We start from the raw sequence: 18,308 nt of genomic DNA on the forward strand, positions 1-18,308 counted from the left end.
GTGATGTTTGATCTAAGAAAAGGGTTCTTTAACAATGATGATGATGATGATGATAAGGATTTATTAAAGACATATTTTTTTTTTCCTGATGATAATCTTCACACACGTGTTTTCCTGACAGTGATGATGATTTATCTGAGAGAGGGTTTTTCTAAAGATGATGATGATGATTTATTTTAGGCGTGATGATTTATTTCAAACACGTTTTTTTCCTGGTGGTGATGATGATGATGATGATAATGATGATTTATTTCAGACATGATTTATTTCACACGTTGTTTCATGATGGTAATGATGATGATGATGGTGATGATTTATTTCTGACATGGATTTTCCTGATGATGATGATGGTTGTGATTTATTTCAGACCCGGGCTTTCCTGGAGAGCCTTCTTACCAGGACAAACCTGCTGCTACACCCCGATAAAGTGATATATAGGAGACAACCCCTTCATCCAGCCCAGCACGGCGAGGTCGACAGTGCCCAGTCAGACCCCGGCCACCACCACCACAATGACCTCTGAGTGTGTGTGTGTGTGTGTGTGTGTGTGTGTGTGTGTGTGTGTGTGTGTGTGAACCCATTTTATCCGATGACCTACTTCCACCTGAGTCGCAAGACCCAAGGTAGCAGAGAGCAATGCTAGCTTACCTTTTTGTTGTAGAATACCTTTGGAATGCACCTTTGCTACACTCGAGTCATTGAACCTATAACACGCGTTTTAACAGGGTATAATTCCGCGGCCTGTCCCCATCCCCTACCATAGATCAAACTCATACTGTCAACTTTTCTTTTGTCTCTGCCTTTTTTTTTTTTTTTTTTTACCTCCCCTCGTCAACAACTTTCATTCTTGGAAAATATTTTGAAATAAACCTTCATTACACTGAAACAACTACTCCTGCAACACTCATTTTCACAAGGTGTACGAGAATTTTCCTGAGTCAGTCTCATTGTTACCCAAATTAGCAGGTCATCCCACCCATTCTGACTCCGTGTCTTTCTTACCCCTGTTCAGCTGTTGACTTAATACGGGGGTTTTCTTCGCCCATGTGGAGCGCTCCCCACATACAGGTCTTTTCATCAGGGTGGAGTCAAAGGATTTCCATCACAGCTCGCCTCCTCTTACTGACTCCTTTCCACCTCTTTCTCTTAGTCACATTGTTGCATCTTTATCTATTATCTATAGCTGCATCAATGGTCACTGCTCCTCTGAACTGCCTGATGGATTCCTCCTTCATTACAACAGGCGTGTAGCAAACGTCTGCTAGCTCTCCAATGAAAGAGTTAACTACTAATCCCAGTCCTTCATGTATGCAACTGGTCAACCCCAGAACCGTCTTCTTCTCTCTGTATTCCCTTCTGCCTATGACCTCCGGTCTTTTAAATAAAGTGTGGCCAGCATCTCAAAATGAACGTATCTTAAATTTGGCTTTTTTTTTTTTTTCTCGGAGGGGGGGAAACAATTTCTCCTGCTTCTAGCCATTGGTTGTTTCTTCCTTACATTATAAAAAAAAAAAATCTTTTGCTTGCCATGTCCATTTCTTTACCCCTCCCTCAGCTGGTTCCTTAGTGCGCCGTTGACGAATTCCCTTGTTTGGTTTATTCTTGACACCTCCAGGCAATTATACTGTACTTTTTTTTTTTTCACTTTAACTTGGCAATGAGATTCAACCTTCTATAATATATTCCACGTTCCCCAGTGACAGAAAACAATATTATGGCCTCACATTCATTCCATAGCATTTCCTCATGACCAGCATCATATTTTCGCGTTAATCTGTTGTCACAGTTCTGTATTGAAGATGCAGAGATCAATTTTAGGGCCAATCAGTGTATAATCCGTTTCCTTCAGGAGATCATTTAAACCAAGCTTGCAATAATAATGACAAAATATAAAAATTATGGCAAAAATAATAGTAATAATGGAAAAAACTTGTAATAATAACTATGCCAAAAATGGTACATAATTGCAAAAAATACTAATAAAACTGGCAAAAACTAGGAATAGTAATGACAAAAATAATAATAATAATAATGACAAAAATAATAAAAACATAGTAATAATAATGGCAGAAAAGTAATAGGTCAACAACAGTAATAATGTCAATAATAGTACGGTAATAATAATGGTAGAAATAGTAATAATAAGTTAAAAATAGTAATAAATATGGCAAAATAGTAATAAGTTAAAAATGGTAATAGATAAAATAGTAATAATAATGGCAGAAATAGTAATAATAATGACAAAATAATAATAAGTTAAAAATAGTAATAATATTGGCAAAAAGTGTCATAATTTTGTGAAAAAGGATAACAATAGTAATAAACAGTAAATAAAAGCATTAAAATAATAATAATAATAACAATGGCAAAAAGAGTAATAATAATAATGGCAAGAAACAGCAATAGTAATGAGAAAAACAGAAATATTAATGTAAAAAAAAATTGTAAGAAAACATACTGAAGACATTAGCTCCTTTAGTACTTTAGCACCGTGACGTAAATTTTAAGCTTATTCTTGCTATACCCTCCACCAACCAGCTTGTTTCTCAGGCCCCGCCCCTCCTCACCCACTGGCCAGGGAGTAGGTGGGGAGAGGCGGGACCATGGCTTCAGGAAGGAGGCGGGGCTTACGAGACAAGGTGTCTGGTGGTGGGTATACTATTAGACTATTTTATTCAATTTTGGAAACACCTCTCACAATGGGAGGCCTAATGGATGCTGAATTTTACCTATTCGGTTTGGAATGCCTCTCCAGAAGCTAGAATTATCCGACTGAATGTGTTAAGTTTCTTCTTGTACACAAATTCAGTGCTGGGTGTAGAAACCTGGTAGAAAATATTATGTTAGTTATGTACCGCTGTGGTAGAGAATGAATAACTGTGAGGTTAGGGTAAACCCGGAAGAGACGATGTATCTATAAGTCACTGTGGATATGTGCCAGGTAAAGAATATGTAACTTGCAAATCACTGTAAATATAACCACCATAGAACGAATTGGGTATATATTACTGTACGAACCAGGCAGAAAAAGTGAACACTAAGTATCACTGTGGATACAAGTTTATGTTAAATCAGGGAGAGAATCTGTTGGCCATGAAAGAGTGTGGATATAAACATAGCGAATATAATCTATGTATCACTATGGATATGAGCGCTGTGCAAGTTATATAATACTGTGGATAAGTTTTGGCAGAGAATAAAGTTTGAATCAAGGTTGTTGATATTTTAATTATTCTGGACTATCGATTTCCTCTACCATGTCTCTATTTCCTTTACCTAGCTTCTTCATCGTTGAAGATAAAAGGCAGAGAATGTATATGCCATGTAGGCCCGTAGAAATCTTGATTATTGTTGACTATAGTTTTGTTGTGTGAGGCTTGGAGTTCCATTAATCAAACGGTTTTATGAATACATATACGAAGCGACTGCATTACAGTCAATAAAACAATTATGCTCTTCTGTGCTTTACATTATGAACTAGTGTAACTTGTTACCTGCGAGCATACAGATTACCATTTCATTCTTTTTTTTTTTTTACTAAGTTTCACAAGTTATTTATCAGCTTCAACTCTCAAGCTTTCAAGATTACCAGATATGCAGAAACCCATCGGTAAATGACCATTATATGCAGTCCCATTTAGCACTAGACGATGCTTCGAATATTTCACACGATACAGGTATTTAGTTTCATATTTGGTGGGCAGTAATTAGCGAAAGCTATTATTTTGTGAGTAATTCACTGTCGCCCATTATAATAAAGAGTAGTTAGTGTTCCTGCTTTCTTGTTTTCCTTTTTTCTTGTTTAGTGGATATAAATTAGCGAAGTGTGTTTTGCTGTTCAGGGGTAATTGTCACCCATTTTACCCAATAAATTTTATTTTAGTGTTCTTGCTTACATGTTTTGGTCGACCTGGTTTCTAGATAATGATAACGATGATGATACTGTAGTTTTCATCAGCCTTTACCATTGCTATAACGTTTTTACTCTAACTTGGCCTAAGATTGCCATTCCCCTCCCCCATCCCCCAGTCTTCAATGCTGAGTTGCGGTAATAGATTAGCACTAAAATATTATATTAGTCACGAGAAAGAGCTATGGAAAGAACATAGAGCTATAAAATGTACATCTATAGCGTCACTTGGCGGGTTGGTAATTCCACCATCCATTCACATTATGTAGTCCTGCCCTAGTTCTTTGCATTGAGTGACAAGGCAAATGTTCTGTAGCCCGAGAAACCTTTATTTCTCCAACAAGAGGTGACGCAGTAGGAGACCCGATCACCTTCGGGCTGCAAGGTTATGGTGTGGTTGTATTACTAATCATCGTTTTCCCGATCGATTGTTGGAACCTTAGTGTGCGTATCGTCGGGAGCCCTCCCCCCCCGAAGGTGATGTCCCGTTGTAAAAGAATAGTGTTGTTTTTATCTGATATGTAAACAGGACGAAATTGTTGCAGTCCGATTGATTAGGAAAAATAATGATTAACCAATGGATCAACAAAAAAACATCGGGAACGAAGTATTTCTTATATTTGAAGAAGATGTGGATACCCATGAAAATGTACGACCATAACAACAACTCCCCCACCCGAATGGCTTATATATTTGAATAAGACAACCTTCTAAGCATAATTTGAAGGCATTTAGTAACATCTACTGTTTACCTGCATCATTTTTATATGGCAATACTTCATCTGACAGTGCACTTTCAACATTAATACCATCGTGAAGCTCACATCATGGGTAGCCAAGTACAGCTACCCTGCTCTCGGTTTTTTGCCCTAGCATGCAAGCAAATATTACTATTATTAGCCAAGTACGAAATCTAAGCAGAGCAGGACCACTTAAAGAATTAACTGTTAGGCTAGAAAATACGCTTGTCTCCAAGAATGAGGTCTCCAACATCTATTTAATTATTGTAGTGGGCACTTACTCTAGTATCAACCAGGGGCCAAAATTTGTCACATAGCAGAAGGAAAAAATAAAACTACTCTAAATACTGTATCGGTGTAGGATTTTTTTTTTCCCTCATGAATGTAATGGGTGTCTGTGATGCTAATATGAAATTTACGGTTTAGCAGTGAACTGGGCAGGCAGTGCACATGATTCAAGGATTTTTTTCCCAAAAGCAGACTATCTACATTCTGGAGACAAGTAATTACAGAGGGTTTCTTGTAGGTGACAGTAGCTATGCTTGCCTTTCTATTAACTTCATTTTTGGCTCCTGCTACTGATACAGAAAAACGTTACAATGCCTCCCATGCTCTAACAAGAAACTTAATAAGAAAGTACTTTGGGGATCTCAGGAAAAAGGTTTGCTGTATTATGGAAGCCAGTCCTTACCAAATTAGGAACCACACAAAATATATATTAGTTTGCTGTATTATCGAAGCCAGTCCGTACCAAATTAGCAATCGCACAGTATATATATTTTAGCCTGTGCGGTTCTGCCTAATAAAGCGATAATGAACTGCCTTCCTCTTGATGAGCCACAGAAAATTGGTGCATTAGCTCTTGAGGATCCTAAATCAGTACAGAAAATAACCAGGCAGGTCAGCAAAGTAGGGCAGATATTGTTGCCCGTTTCTTTTGGAAGATACGTTGAAACATAGTAATCTCATGTCAGTATGACTGATCAGTGAAAACTGTTTTGCACATGTGTCAGTTTGACTGCTTAGTGCAAACTGCTTTGCACATGGCACTTGTAAATATTTATAATTTCTTTTACTCTAAATCCATGTTTGAGAGTAGTGGTCAAAAAGCTTTAAGTCCACATGCACAAATTCCCATGTAAATGTGTTTCCTCCACCGGTAAACAAAATTTTGAACTACCAACAGTTCTTCTACTGAAAGTGTAATGCCTAGCGTATAGCGGGGCTCTCTTTCGAGACCGGGGTTAGACAAATATGAGAGAGGCAGGACACAAAAAGTCCAGGCAAAAACCTTACACGTGTATTGCTTAGTTGAGCAGGGGAATAAGTAGATGTTACAGGCACAAGTATACTGCGCAATTATAAACTCTTATGTCTAGATATGGTTAGTAGTATCTCGCAGAATACTGTTTTGAGTCACAGTGAATAGCATTTGAGGCAGAGCGTTCTTAATCAGGGAAGTCCAGGGTCTCTGTGCATGTGGAGTTGTTAAGGGTATTTCTCACTGGGGAGGGTTGTGTAAGGCACTGGGGTCCGATTACGATTTTAGTATTACTAGATAATTTCTGATGGTAGCGTATTTACTTTGTTACCCTCAACTCGTATTTTGCTTTTAAACAGTTATGATCATTTACTCCACCACTTTGATATTTATATTATTACTGAATTATTCTGTACACTGTTCACTGTATCTATTCTTCTCTCCGACACTTTGGTATTGTCGCTGACTTCCACTAGAGGGTCAATTCACTATTCTGCCAAGGCACTTCTTGATCACTGACATTGCACAATTATAGTCACTCCGGTTGTATCTGGCACCCGGGGCGCGGGCAGAGGGGTGGATACAGCTCCGCTACTGACGGGGCTGGGCACCACCAGGGGCCTCTAAAATGCAGCATAGTGCCCCCTGGAACACTCAGCCACCCCCACAAGGAATACAGCATAGTGACCCAATGAACTCCCGGACACCCCCACAAGGAGCCCACAGAGGAGCAGCGGCAGCACGCAGGGACTCGGTGGGACAACGACCTAAGTCAGCCCAGGCCGCGCACCCCTATGACCTGAAGCCCATCCGCTGTCGCCATAGCAGGAATACTGTACTACCTTCTGGATGAGCCTTCACCAACCAGATAAGGGATGGAGCTGCCCATCCAGCTCCCACCAGCACCCCAAAGGATACGGCCAGTAGCCGCTCCTGCCTTCGTCGGGAGACAGCCAGTAGCCTCTCTGAAAGTTTCTTTCTCCTTGAGATGGCTGGTAGCCGCTCGTCCCTCGCTAAGGAAATGGCCAGTAGCCGTCCTGAGGGTAATCAGGAGACTACCGGTAGCCGCTCACTCCTTCACCAAGAGACGACCCGTGGTAGCTCTGAAGGTATCCTTCCGGAGAGGGCCAGTAGCTGCTCCGAACCCCTCCTGAAGGAGTCGACCTGTAACCACTCCCACCTTCATCAGACGGCCTGTAGCCGCTCCGAAGGTGTTCCCCCTGAGACGGCTGGTAGCCGCTCACCCCTCCTGAAGGAGATGGCCAGTAGCCGCTCAGAGGGTAATGAGGAGACAGCCAGTAGCCTCTCCTGCCTTCGTCAGACAGCCAGTAGCCGCTTCGAATGTATTCCCCCTGTGTCGGCCTGTAGCCGCTCTACACCCCTCCTGCAGAAGTCGGCCTGTAGCCGCTTCCACTTTCGTTAGATGGCCTGTAGCCGCTCCGAAGGTGTCCTTTGGTGTGCTGGCAGTCACTCACCCTCTCAGGCCATGGCCAGTAGCCGGGCCTTGGCTGCTTGCAGCCACGCCCCTAGGAAGCCACAGCCAATAGCCGGGCCTTGGCGGCTGTGCCCCTAGGAAGCCACGGCCAGTAGCCGGGCCCTATGGCAGGAAGTGGCCAAGAGCTGCCCTGCCGCCTAAGCTTGACACCTGTACCCCAACCCCCAGCACAGAGGGCGTAGAGGAGTATTGGAGAGGCCCTGTAGTCTCCCCCGGCCTCTGCTCCCTATGATTGGCTCTGGAGGAGACCCACCTGACGGACCCTGATGCACACCAGTGTCGCAGCCCCCTCCTGTCAGCACCGCGCAGCCCTGGGGACTGCAGTCCTCGGGAACCCCAGACCCTCCCCAGAATGCCCGGGCGGGAACTCCCTACACCCTGCACTTGATACCATGCCCCCTGAGCACGGAGTCTCCGGGTGGTGCCCAGCCCCATCAGCAGCGGAGCTGTGCTGCCCCTAAGCTGCACCCTTGGCGCCAGATGAACCATAGTGACTGTGACTGTGCCATAATAGTGATCTAGCAGTGATGAGGTGGAATAGTGAATTAACAGTGATAGACTAAAGTGTTAGCAAGAAGAATAGACACAGTGAACTACCATACAGTAATAAGATAAACACCAAGACAGTGGAGTGAGTAATGGTAATTGATCAAAAGCAATCTATGAGTAGAAAATAACAAAGTGAACACGCTACCATTAGACTCTCCCTCATACTACCATAAACATAATCAGACCCCAGTGCCTTACACCCCCCCCCCAGTGAGATATAGCCCTAGCATCTCCACTCACTTAGAGACCCTGGACTATACCAATTTAGAATATTCCGCCTCAAGTGTTGTTTTCACTGTATTCCCAAACAGTATCCTGGGAGATACTATTAACCCTATCTAGTTATAAGAGTTTATAATCGCCCAGTATATCGTGTCTGTAACATCTGCTGATTCCCCTGTCTGACTGAGTAATACATGTGTAAGGTTATTGCCCGGAGTTTTTGTGTCCTGCCACTCTCCTATTTGTCTAAGTCCCGGTCTCGAAAGAGAGCCCCGCTACACGTTAGGCGTTTAAGGAACGGGAAGCCGAGCCCAAAACACCTAGCATTACAGCTTCCATACTCAGAGGGCACGGGATCACACGCAGGGGCGTCCGTTCTCATCCAGGGCTGTGGGTGGCGAAGGGTCCCGCCCTCTCAGGGCTGGTGACAGGAGTGTGGCCCTCAGGACTGGGGCCGAACAACTGCCTGAACCGGTCGTTCAGGCTCCTGACAGAGGATGAGGACCTCTGCCATCGAGGTGTGGGGAGTTTCCCCCCCGGGAGTTCTGGGGGCGGTCTGGGGTTCCCAAGGGCTGCGGTCCCCGGGGCCGACAGGAAGGGGCTGCGGCACCGGTCTGCGTCTGATGGACAGGTATAGAGAGAGAGAGAAAAAAAAGAAAATGTCGATACTGAAAAGGACATAATTATACAAGATACCATAACACAGGATGGCGTAGTATGCAGAAAAAATGGCTAAGGAACAGGTGTTTGGAAACATTGTAAGCAGAAAAGAGGAACGGGTACTATGGAGCATCGTAAACAGAAAAAAATTACGAAGCAGAGAGTCAGTCGTAAATATACTGGAGAATCCCACCCGGGCTCTGTACCTAGGCCGTATTTTGGGAGGATCTGGAAGCCTCGTAATACGCCTTTATTGTTGATTTATTTTTTTTATGTGCACGACTTTGGGTATAGATTCAACAGCCCGTTACCTGAGGCCTGTCTCTCTTCCCACGTACTGAACACCTCCACAAGTCCCCATATTCTGCCTTAACGAGAAGAGTGTATGTGAGTGAGGTGGAGAGAGGAAGAGGAAAGGGGAGGCCAAGGATGAGATGGAGGGATGGAGTGGAGAGGTACAGTATATGAAAGAGGGAGGGTGAGATGCAAGCAGGGCAATGAAATGGCGGGGGACAGGGCGACATGGAGGCGATTTGTTTGTGGCCACCCCTTACGGGATTAAAGCGTCTGGCAATAGATAGAGATATATAGACAGAACAATTTTTGAAATGAATATATATCATTCTCATCATATTCTGAAATAATAACATGAAAGATAGAGAGGTCCAGTGTATAGAATAACTCGCTGAGGAAAATGTGTTAGCCAAAGCCTCCTGGAGTGCCGCTGTCACTCTGTATCACCTTCCTGTTGCATCAGTCACACCGCAGATAATGTCCATCTTGTCTAGAGCCCAGCTGTCTCATCCGACTTTGGCGTTTAATGGAGTGGCTGCTGAGTGGGTTTAGGCGCTCCAGTCGAGTGGTGGAGGACTGGTTGGTGTTCATTGCTCAAATAATGCCACTCAGGGACAAGCGAGGCTGGTCGTTATCGCTTTAAATGTCGGGACTGAGTAACGTAGTCCTTGGCCCCTACGTTGTTGATGAAGTCCAGAATGATTGGATGAGAGAGAGAGAGAGAGAGAGAGAGAGAGAGAGAGAGAGAGAGAGAGAGAGAGAGAAGGGTAAGTAGAGAGGTAGGTTGGTTGGTAGGTAGATAGACAGATAGATGGGTAGATAGACAGACAGGTAGACAGATAGACAGGTAGGAAGATAGACAAGTAGACAAAGAGACAGACAGACAGACAGGTTAGTAGACAGAGAGACATATATTTTCTTTTAGGGTATTCTCATTGCCAGTAGATTTCGTATTCCCTCTTCCTTTGCGATTTATTTTGGTTATATATAATCCTTTCGCTACAGTCAGCTTGATCGTTGTGAAAGCGTCGCTACTGAGCTGGTTAAGTGTTATTTAATGGCAGAATAAGAGGGAGAGGGAGGGGGAGACCGAGGATGAGGTGGAGGGATGGAGTTGAGAGGTATATGAGGGAAGGGGGAGTGAGCTGGGGGGAGGGTAGTCAAATGGTGGGTGACTGAGAGACTTGGAGGCGTTTTGTCTGCGGCCACCCTTTGCTGGATTAGGGCGTCGTATATGAGGGAAGGGGAGTGAGTTGGTTAGAGGGCAGTCAAATGGTGAGTGACAGAGCGACTTGGAGGCGTTTTGTCTGCGGCCACCATTTGCGGGATTTGTGCGTCCGGCTATTGATAGATAGATAGATAAGATAAAACCACACCTATGCATTATTTCCTTAACATTTCATCATACCCTACAACATTATTTTATGTAGTTGGTTGCATTCAGTTGAACGAGCTTGGTACTGAGGTAAAAATGAGTCTCCTTGGTTACAACACCAAAAAAATGGTTACTCACACATATAAATACTAAATCGTGGTTGCATTAAGTTCAGCGAGCCTTGATCATGAAGTAGGATGATTCTCCTTGGTTTCTAGTAAAAATAAAAAATGCTTGGCTACCTACACAAATGAATACTGAGTTGTGCTTGCATCCTGGGTTATGGGATGGAAATGAGTCTCCTTGGTTACTAGACAAACCAAACCTTCCGTCTGGCTACAACTGGCCATTAACTGGGCTGAAAAGGGCTAAGGTATATTTGTCAGGAAAGAGTAAATGCTTAAAACCTGTCTCCTTTAGCAGACCAGCATTTGATATCGAGCAGCAATTTTCTGTCAGGTGAAGGTAATCCAAAATCCAAATTATGTCCCCATTTAACAGGTACAAAAATCATACATGGCAATATGAAGGTGTCACGGGCAAAGTAGAGGCGTGTTTTGGAGGGATTTTTAAGTCAGAATACATTTTGACCAGTCTTGGCTTTACTGAATATGAAGTGTGTCGCAAAAACAGAAATCAGCTGATGGTAACAGGTTCATTTTATTACATCATGCCGTATTGATTCGGCCATCCACACCACTTATATTACGCTGATGTCCACTTAACTGTTTACTTCACCACAAGAGTCTGTATTTCACCACAAGAGTCTGTATTTCACCACAAGAGCCTGTATTTCACCACAAGAAACTGTATTTCACCTAGGAAGCTGATATGCTGCGTGAATTTACAGTAAAATTTAATATAAAATCAGTATATGTCAAAATAAGTCAGGAGCATCATTGACTAACATTGATTATACTCTAAACTAACTTGGTCTATAACTGCTATATATCTATCTTGAATGCTGAGATGTAACCACAAACACAAAAATATGGTGGTAGTCATGAAGAAGTGCTATAGAAAGCATGTAGAGTCGTAGCATTGTTTTTTTTTCCATGCCTGTACCTTGTGAAATAAGCTGCAAGAGGACGAAAACATGGGCCAGGTTAGAGTAAATAGAGTCAATTCATTTTCAATGCTGACTGTCGGTGCACGCGAGAACAGGGATCAGCACGATAGTCAATATGGGTATCCAAGAGTAGTCGAGATATCTTGACTTTTAAAGACGCAAAAACCCGCCTGAAGTCGCCAGTGAAGAATTACTACGAAGTCTGCTATGACAAGGATAAAGTTGTTTTGTGTGTCTCCGTACGACTCTCACATTGCATTAACCTTCAGATAACGCCCATATCCGCCACAGCGTCATTATCTCACCAGACCTACAGCATTATCACTTGAGTCACAGTTCGTTGTACAGGTAAGGTCTAAAGTTCGCTTAATGAGTCTACCTGTTATTTCCCCATCAACACTGTATTATTTCCTCATCAACATATTTACGATCGATTCCTGTCGCTACTTAGATTTATTTTAACAGGACAAAATAAATTATAAATTTTCTCATATTTTATACATGCGTCTTGCAGGAAGAACAAGAATCATAGGCAGAGACCAGCATTCACTTAACCCTTCCTGTGAAAACAATTTGCAGTTACGACAGGGATATGATCGTAAGTATGTCTGAGAATCCTGCCCTAGACTCTAATGAGCCACACCCAGTTGGAGCACCCTAGTCCAACAGACCACCAGGAGTCTAAATAAATAGATGAAGGCAATGGGACTAACGCAATACGTCAGTGCAGCAAGGAGGTCCACACTTTCTATAATTACATGCGCCACACGACTGTCTCATCAAGTGCAAAGTCGGCCGTGGGTGCAGCAGTAGCAACCCAGCAGCAGCAGCAGCAGCAGCAGCAGCATCCCAGACGTAGCGGCAGCAGCAGCAGCAGCAGCCCACCAGCGGCGGCAGCCCAGCAGCAGCAGCAACAGCGCCCAGCAGCTCAGCAGCCCTGCAGCAGCAGCAGCAGCAGTCCAGTAGCAGCCACAGCCCAGCAGCAGCAGCAGCAGTAGCAACGGCAACAGCCATCCTCCCCTCTCAACATCGCACCTAATTCCCCTATTTCTCTGACGGGCTTCATCTGCCCGTGTCCATATTAAAACTTTTAGATGAACGAATCTAAACCAATCAACCGAAGTCCCCAAATGCGCCAGGGTTAAAATATGAATTGTCACTACCAGCTGAAATACGGCATAAGACTCAGACCCTAACCTTACGAATTCCTCTCGCTGATGACATTAATGTACTTTGCTATGTCCTAAATATATTCACAGTTATCCGTCCTTCTATATCCATTTTTGTAATACGTTGATCTCATTTACAGCACTGACTTATCTTTAGAGGATTCAGATAATATTATTATTATTATTTTTTTTAAGCTGTGCGTGATGCTAAAGTGGCAGCAGATGAAAGGTGGGGTAGGCAACTGACTGAGAATTTTCAACAGAATAAGAAAATGTTCTGGAAGGAGGTGAAAGAGGTGCGAAAGGGAGAGTCTGGGAAGGAAGAGCAAGTAAAAGCACAGGATGGAAGGATGTTAACTGAGATGGATGAGGTAAGAAAGATATGGGCAGAGTATTTTGAAAGATTGTTAAATGTAGAAGTGGAAAGGGTGGCTGAGATTGTGGCGGATGGAAGGGTTCAAGGAATAAATGTGCTGGGAGAGTTGAATGATTCTTTGATAACGAAGGAGGAAGTGGAGAAGACAGTAAAGGAGATGAAAACAGGGAAACCTGCAGGTATGGATGGGTGTGCTGTGGAATGCCTGAAGGGTGGTGGAGTGACTATTGTTGACTGGTTAGTAAGATTGTTGAATGTGTGCTTTGTGAAAGGTATGGTGCCAATTGACTGGGCAAGTGCTTGTGTGATCCCGTTGTATAAAGGCAAGGGTGATAAGTATGAATGTACTAGCTTTAGAGGTATAGGTCTGTTGAGTGTTGTAGGTAAGGTGTATGGAACAGTGTTAATTATGAGAGTTAGAGAGGGTACAGAGGGAGTGATTGGTGATGAGCAATGTGGCTTTAGGAGAGGGAGGAGATGCGTGGATCAGGTGTTTGCTGTGAGACAAGTGTGTGAAAAGTATTTAGCAAAAGGCAAGGATGTGTTTTGGGCATTCATGGATTTAGAGAAAGCATATGATAGAATTGATAGGGAGGCTTTGTGGACTGTTTTGTAACTTGCAATACTTTGATGATAGAAACTCCGTGTACAAACAGCTAGTTAAGGAGTTTATTACGAGCTCTGACAAAAATAGTCTGCCCTTTTTGAGTGTCTGCTCAGAACTGACGCAGTAATGCCTTCGCCCAGGCTTGGGCTCTGGGAAGGCGTGCTTGGTCAGCAAGTTTAGTGGGGACATGTATGCATTGGGGGGGGGGCATATATACATCGGGGGTAGACATATTGTGTGGGGGGGTACACTACTCCCCCAGGTAGCTGAGATGGTGTCTCCTGACACCAGGAGTTATATGGTGTTTGATTATATTACTAAGGCAGGGTCAAGGAGGTTTGTTCAAGGGATAAGTATGATACAGGTGCAGTAGGGGAGACATGGCCATGTTTAGGGGAGGTAATTAGAAGGATATATATATATAAGATATACAAGGATTAATTGATAGGTATGTGCCCAGTAAAGGTCGAAGGTATACATAGACATAATGGGGATTATACAATAATATCTTGATACATGATAAACAAGGAGTAGATATGAGAGTTCTTGTGTATTTCTTCATTCATTTTTTTTTTTTTATAGTTTCTGTAGTGACACTCAATAATGCATGCAAGAAATACCATCATTTTCTAGTAGGAAGAGTTCTTTTCACAATTTAGTTAATTGTCAGATGGCATTGGTAGTCACTGAATGTGAGGGCACTAAGTTTGGGGAGTTTCTACGTCGTGTGTAGGGCGTACTATGCCTGTAGCGACTCTGATTTCTTGGAGTCGGCGTTCCATTTTCCTGACACAACAATGCACTGCACATATGATGAGTAGAAAACCTATGAAAGCGATAATCACAGGGGGAAACACATCTGTTGGATGAACCCATGAACGGCTGAAGGCCAGAGAAAATTGATCCATAATGAAGTCACTGTCATTGAGGAATGTTAGCATGCGCAAGTTAGGGGAGGTGACGGTAATGTTGGCAGATGGCAGGGTTGAAGGCATGTCGATTGGTTGAAAGATGTCATAAGAGTGTTTACGGACAGCTTGGTGATAGCGAGTGGCATAAGTGATGACGGACTCTGATTTGACGGTACAATAGTCTGTGCTTTGTAGAGACCACTAGTTGGGACGGATTGAACCGAAGAACCAGGACACATGATTGTGACAGAGATGGGAACAGCAAAGAAGAAGTACTGGACACGGTTGAGGTGAGCATGGTGGACCAGGAGTTCAGGAGCTGGTACAAAGGAACAGGCCGAGTGGATGGAATGGTTGCGAACTAAAGCAGACTCACAGGGTGTAGCGCTGCTAGGGAAGATAGCGAAAAGGTAGGCGGCACAGAGACGAGAGGTCGGAGTAAGAGAGGAACATTTCTGGAGGTCTGTGGAAGAAAGGAAGGCAACTGAAAGACGATGATGGGAGAGGAGAAAATATTCTGAAGGAACAGATACTTGTAACAAGGAGTTGTTGAGGCGGAAAGGGAAGGGAATGATGTGGAAAAGGTTAAAGGTTATGGCAGAACGGAGAGGAATATGGACGACGATGTATTTGGTGAGAAGAGTGGCATCGAGAACAGGACAATAATATTCGAGGGAGGAGTAGGGGAGGAATGGGGATAGACCGAAGGTGGAGTGAGCCCATTCCAGGACAGAACGGAGAGCTGATACAGGTACTAAGTCGGCAGTGACACGTCCATTTATAGCATCGACCAGGATACGAACCAAGGTAGAGACTTGAGAGAGGTGAGATTCAATGGCCAGTTGGAGACTATCCATGTTGAGTTTGAGGTAGATGAACTGAGAGATAACGTTGAGATCTGAAAGGTGTTGTCATAAGATATTGGTGAAGTTGTTTAGAGTGGACGTTACTTCATTTAGGTGGGCCGTAATCTTCTGTAACATAGTGTGTTGGAATTTGATGACTCGGCATTGGGATTCTAGGGCTGAAGCTAAATGAGCGAGATCAGATTTGAAGCCAGAAATGTCACGGGCTGTAGCAACGCCAAACAAGCCACTTAGAATCTCACCTCTGAAGTCGAAGAGACCTCGTTTCACACGAGAACGACCAACAGGTGTCTGAATGGAAAATGTGTCATTGAGCTCAGTGAATTTGTTACTTATGTATTGCAATTGCCAGGAGAGTGGTAGGAAAAGGTTATAGAGATACTGATTTGGGTTGTGTGTCCCCATGATGGCCGTGAGATGGGTCTTGATTCCTTGGAGCTGGTGCGCGTAGGCAGGTAGGGCAATGGCTATGTCGGCCAAGGGCGCAAGATCGTAGCGCAGGGAGACTACCTCGCCTCCTGAGCCGACCAAGGCCACGGGACGTACTCCACCATCGTCCTGACCCGACCCAGACCCCAGGAGGGTCAGCACTGCCAGCAGGTAGATCACTAACATCGTACCTAGAAAATCAGGGTAGAGTTAATGGGAGAGGTCCTGAAGAAGTTGATGGGCAAGCGCAGTTTGGACCGATATTGATTGGTTGATGAATGAGTAGGTGTAGGTGGAGATGATGGAGACTGAGGGATAGGTGGAGATGGAGGAGATTGAGGGATGTGTGGAGGGGAAGGGGGGTCAGGAGGTTGTGTAAGTGACTCTTCCAACACGAGGCCACGGGGTGCTCGCTTTAAGTCATCAACGTGGACCCATCTGATGTCCTTAGTGGACAGGTCCTGGAGGTGAAATTTGTTGCCTTGTTGAGTGAGGATGCGGTGGGGCCCTGGAAATTTGTTATCCAACTTAGAGGAACGCGTATAGGAATGAGCAAAGACAAGATCGCCTACATTGATAGTGATAGGAGAGGCGGATTTATGTTGGTGCTGCAGCATGTCCTCCTGAGAGGAAGCCAAAGTGGATTGGACATACTGGTGGATTGTCTGGAAGTTGGCCAATTTTAGTTTAACATAATCATCCATGTTGTAGATGTCTTCTGGCTTTGAGGATAAGAGAGAGTATGGGAGGTCCTTGTCAAAACCAAAGAGGATGAAGAAGGGAGATTCGGCAATGGAAGCATTGAAGGAGCTATTGATTGAGGATGCCACTTGGGGTATCCAGTCATCCCAGGACAAACTATGGGAGACTAGATGTCTAAGGCACTCCAAGATTTTTCCTTTTTTTTTTTTATGCGAAGAAGAAGGAACCAAAAGGCCATGAGCCCGCAGTAACAGTTCCCTCCAAGAGAAAAACAAAATACAATAGAGAGCCAAATTCAAGATCCGATCATTTTGAGATGCCTGGACACACTGCGTTTGAAAGACTGGAGATCATAGGCAGCATGAAAGACAGACAGAGGGAGACAGTTCCAGAGCTGACCTGTTGCATAAATGAAAAACTGGGAGTAACGGTTAACTCTTGCATTAGAGAGTTGGACAGAAAAGGGATGAGAGTTTGCTGCCAGACGGGTGCTACGCACCCGTCGTAGACGTGGAGGAATGCAAGCAGACAGTTCAGAGGAGCAGTGACCATTAAAGCAGCAATAGAAAAGAAATAAAGATGCAACAGTGCGGCGAAGAGACAGAGGTTGAAGGGAGTCAGTAAGAGGAGGAGAGTTAATGAGACGAAAAGCCTTTGACTCCACCCTATTGAGAAGAGCTGTATGTGGGGAGCCTCCCCACACATGAGAGTTGTACTCCACACAGGGGCGGATAAAACCCCTGTATAGAGTCAACAATTGTGCAGGGGTAAAGAAAGAGCGGAGTCGGCTTAGCACACCCAATCTCTTGGAAGCAGATTTTACAAGAGATGTAATATGATCTTTCCAAGATAAGTCCCAAGTAAATGAAACCCCAAGCATGTTCAAGGATGATGCAGGATTAAGCTGAATATTATTAAACACTAGTGGGTATACCTGTGGAAGATTTTGTCAGGTTGATAGGTGTAAGAACTGAGTCTTAGATGCATTAAAGACAACCAGATTATTTTTACCCCAGTCAGAGATACGAGCCAAGTCAGACATTATGTGTGCCATGGCCTCATCCCTTGTTTGTTGAAGTAACTGTTGAGATGGGCGTTGCGGGAACCGAATGGAAAGGTGAAGGGTGGAGTCATCAGCGTATGAGTGGATAGGGTTAGATGTACAGCTTAGAAGATCATTGATGAATAAAAGGAAGAGAGTTGGTGATAGGACAGAGCCCTGAGGAACACCACTCTTGATAGATCTAGGAGAAGAACGATGGCCGTCTACAACAGCGGCTATAGAACGACCAGAAAGGAAGCTAGCGATGAAGGCACAGATAGAAGGATAGAAACCGTAGGAGGGCAGTTTGGAAATTAAAGATTTATTCCAGACTCAATCGAAAGCCTTTGAGATGTCAAGTGCAATGGCAAAGCTTTCGCCAAAATCCCGAAAGGAGGATGACCAGGAGTCTGAAAGGTAGGTGAGAAGATCGCCAGTGGAGCGTCCCTGACGGAGCCCATACTGACGATCGGAAAGAAGGTTGTGATAGGAAAGATGCCTTAAAATTTTTATATTAAGAATTGACTTGAAAACTTTTGAAATACAGGACGTTAAAGCAATTGGACGATAGTTGGAGGGTTGGGAGTGGTCACCCTTCTTTGGGACTGGCTGAATGAGAGCAAACTTCCAG

General features: G+C 43.9%; 1 protein-coding gene across 1 annotated transcript in view; it reads left to right on the forward strand.

Moving 5' to 3' along the window:
• The window catches only part of LOC145412897 (carboxylic ester hydrolase-like), a 52,637-nt gene extending 44,709 nt beyond the window's left edge, over nt 1-7,928 (forward strand). The window contains exons 11-13 of the mRNA XM_080282694.1: nt 368-427; nt 6,591-6,746; nt 7,758-7,928. Coding sequence (XP_080138820.1) covers nt 368-427; nt 6,591-6,746; nt 7,758-7,928 — 387 coding nt within the window. The remainder of the gene's footprint in view (nt 1-367; nt 428-6,590; nt 6,747-7,757) is intronic.
• The last annotated feature ends 10,380 nt before the right edge of the window (nt 7,929-18,308 follow it).

Source organism: Coenobita brevimanus, chromosome 94 (genome assembly GCF_032717465.1).
Source record: "Coenobita brevimanus isolate Jiangsu-jjx chromosome 94, ASM3271746v2, whole genome shotgun sequence".
Classification (NCBI taxonomy): Eukaryota; Metazoa; Arthropoda; class Malacostraca; order Decapoda; family Coenobitidae; genus Coenobita; species Coenobita brevimanus.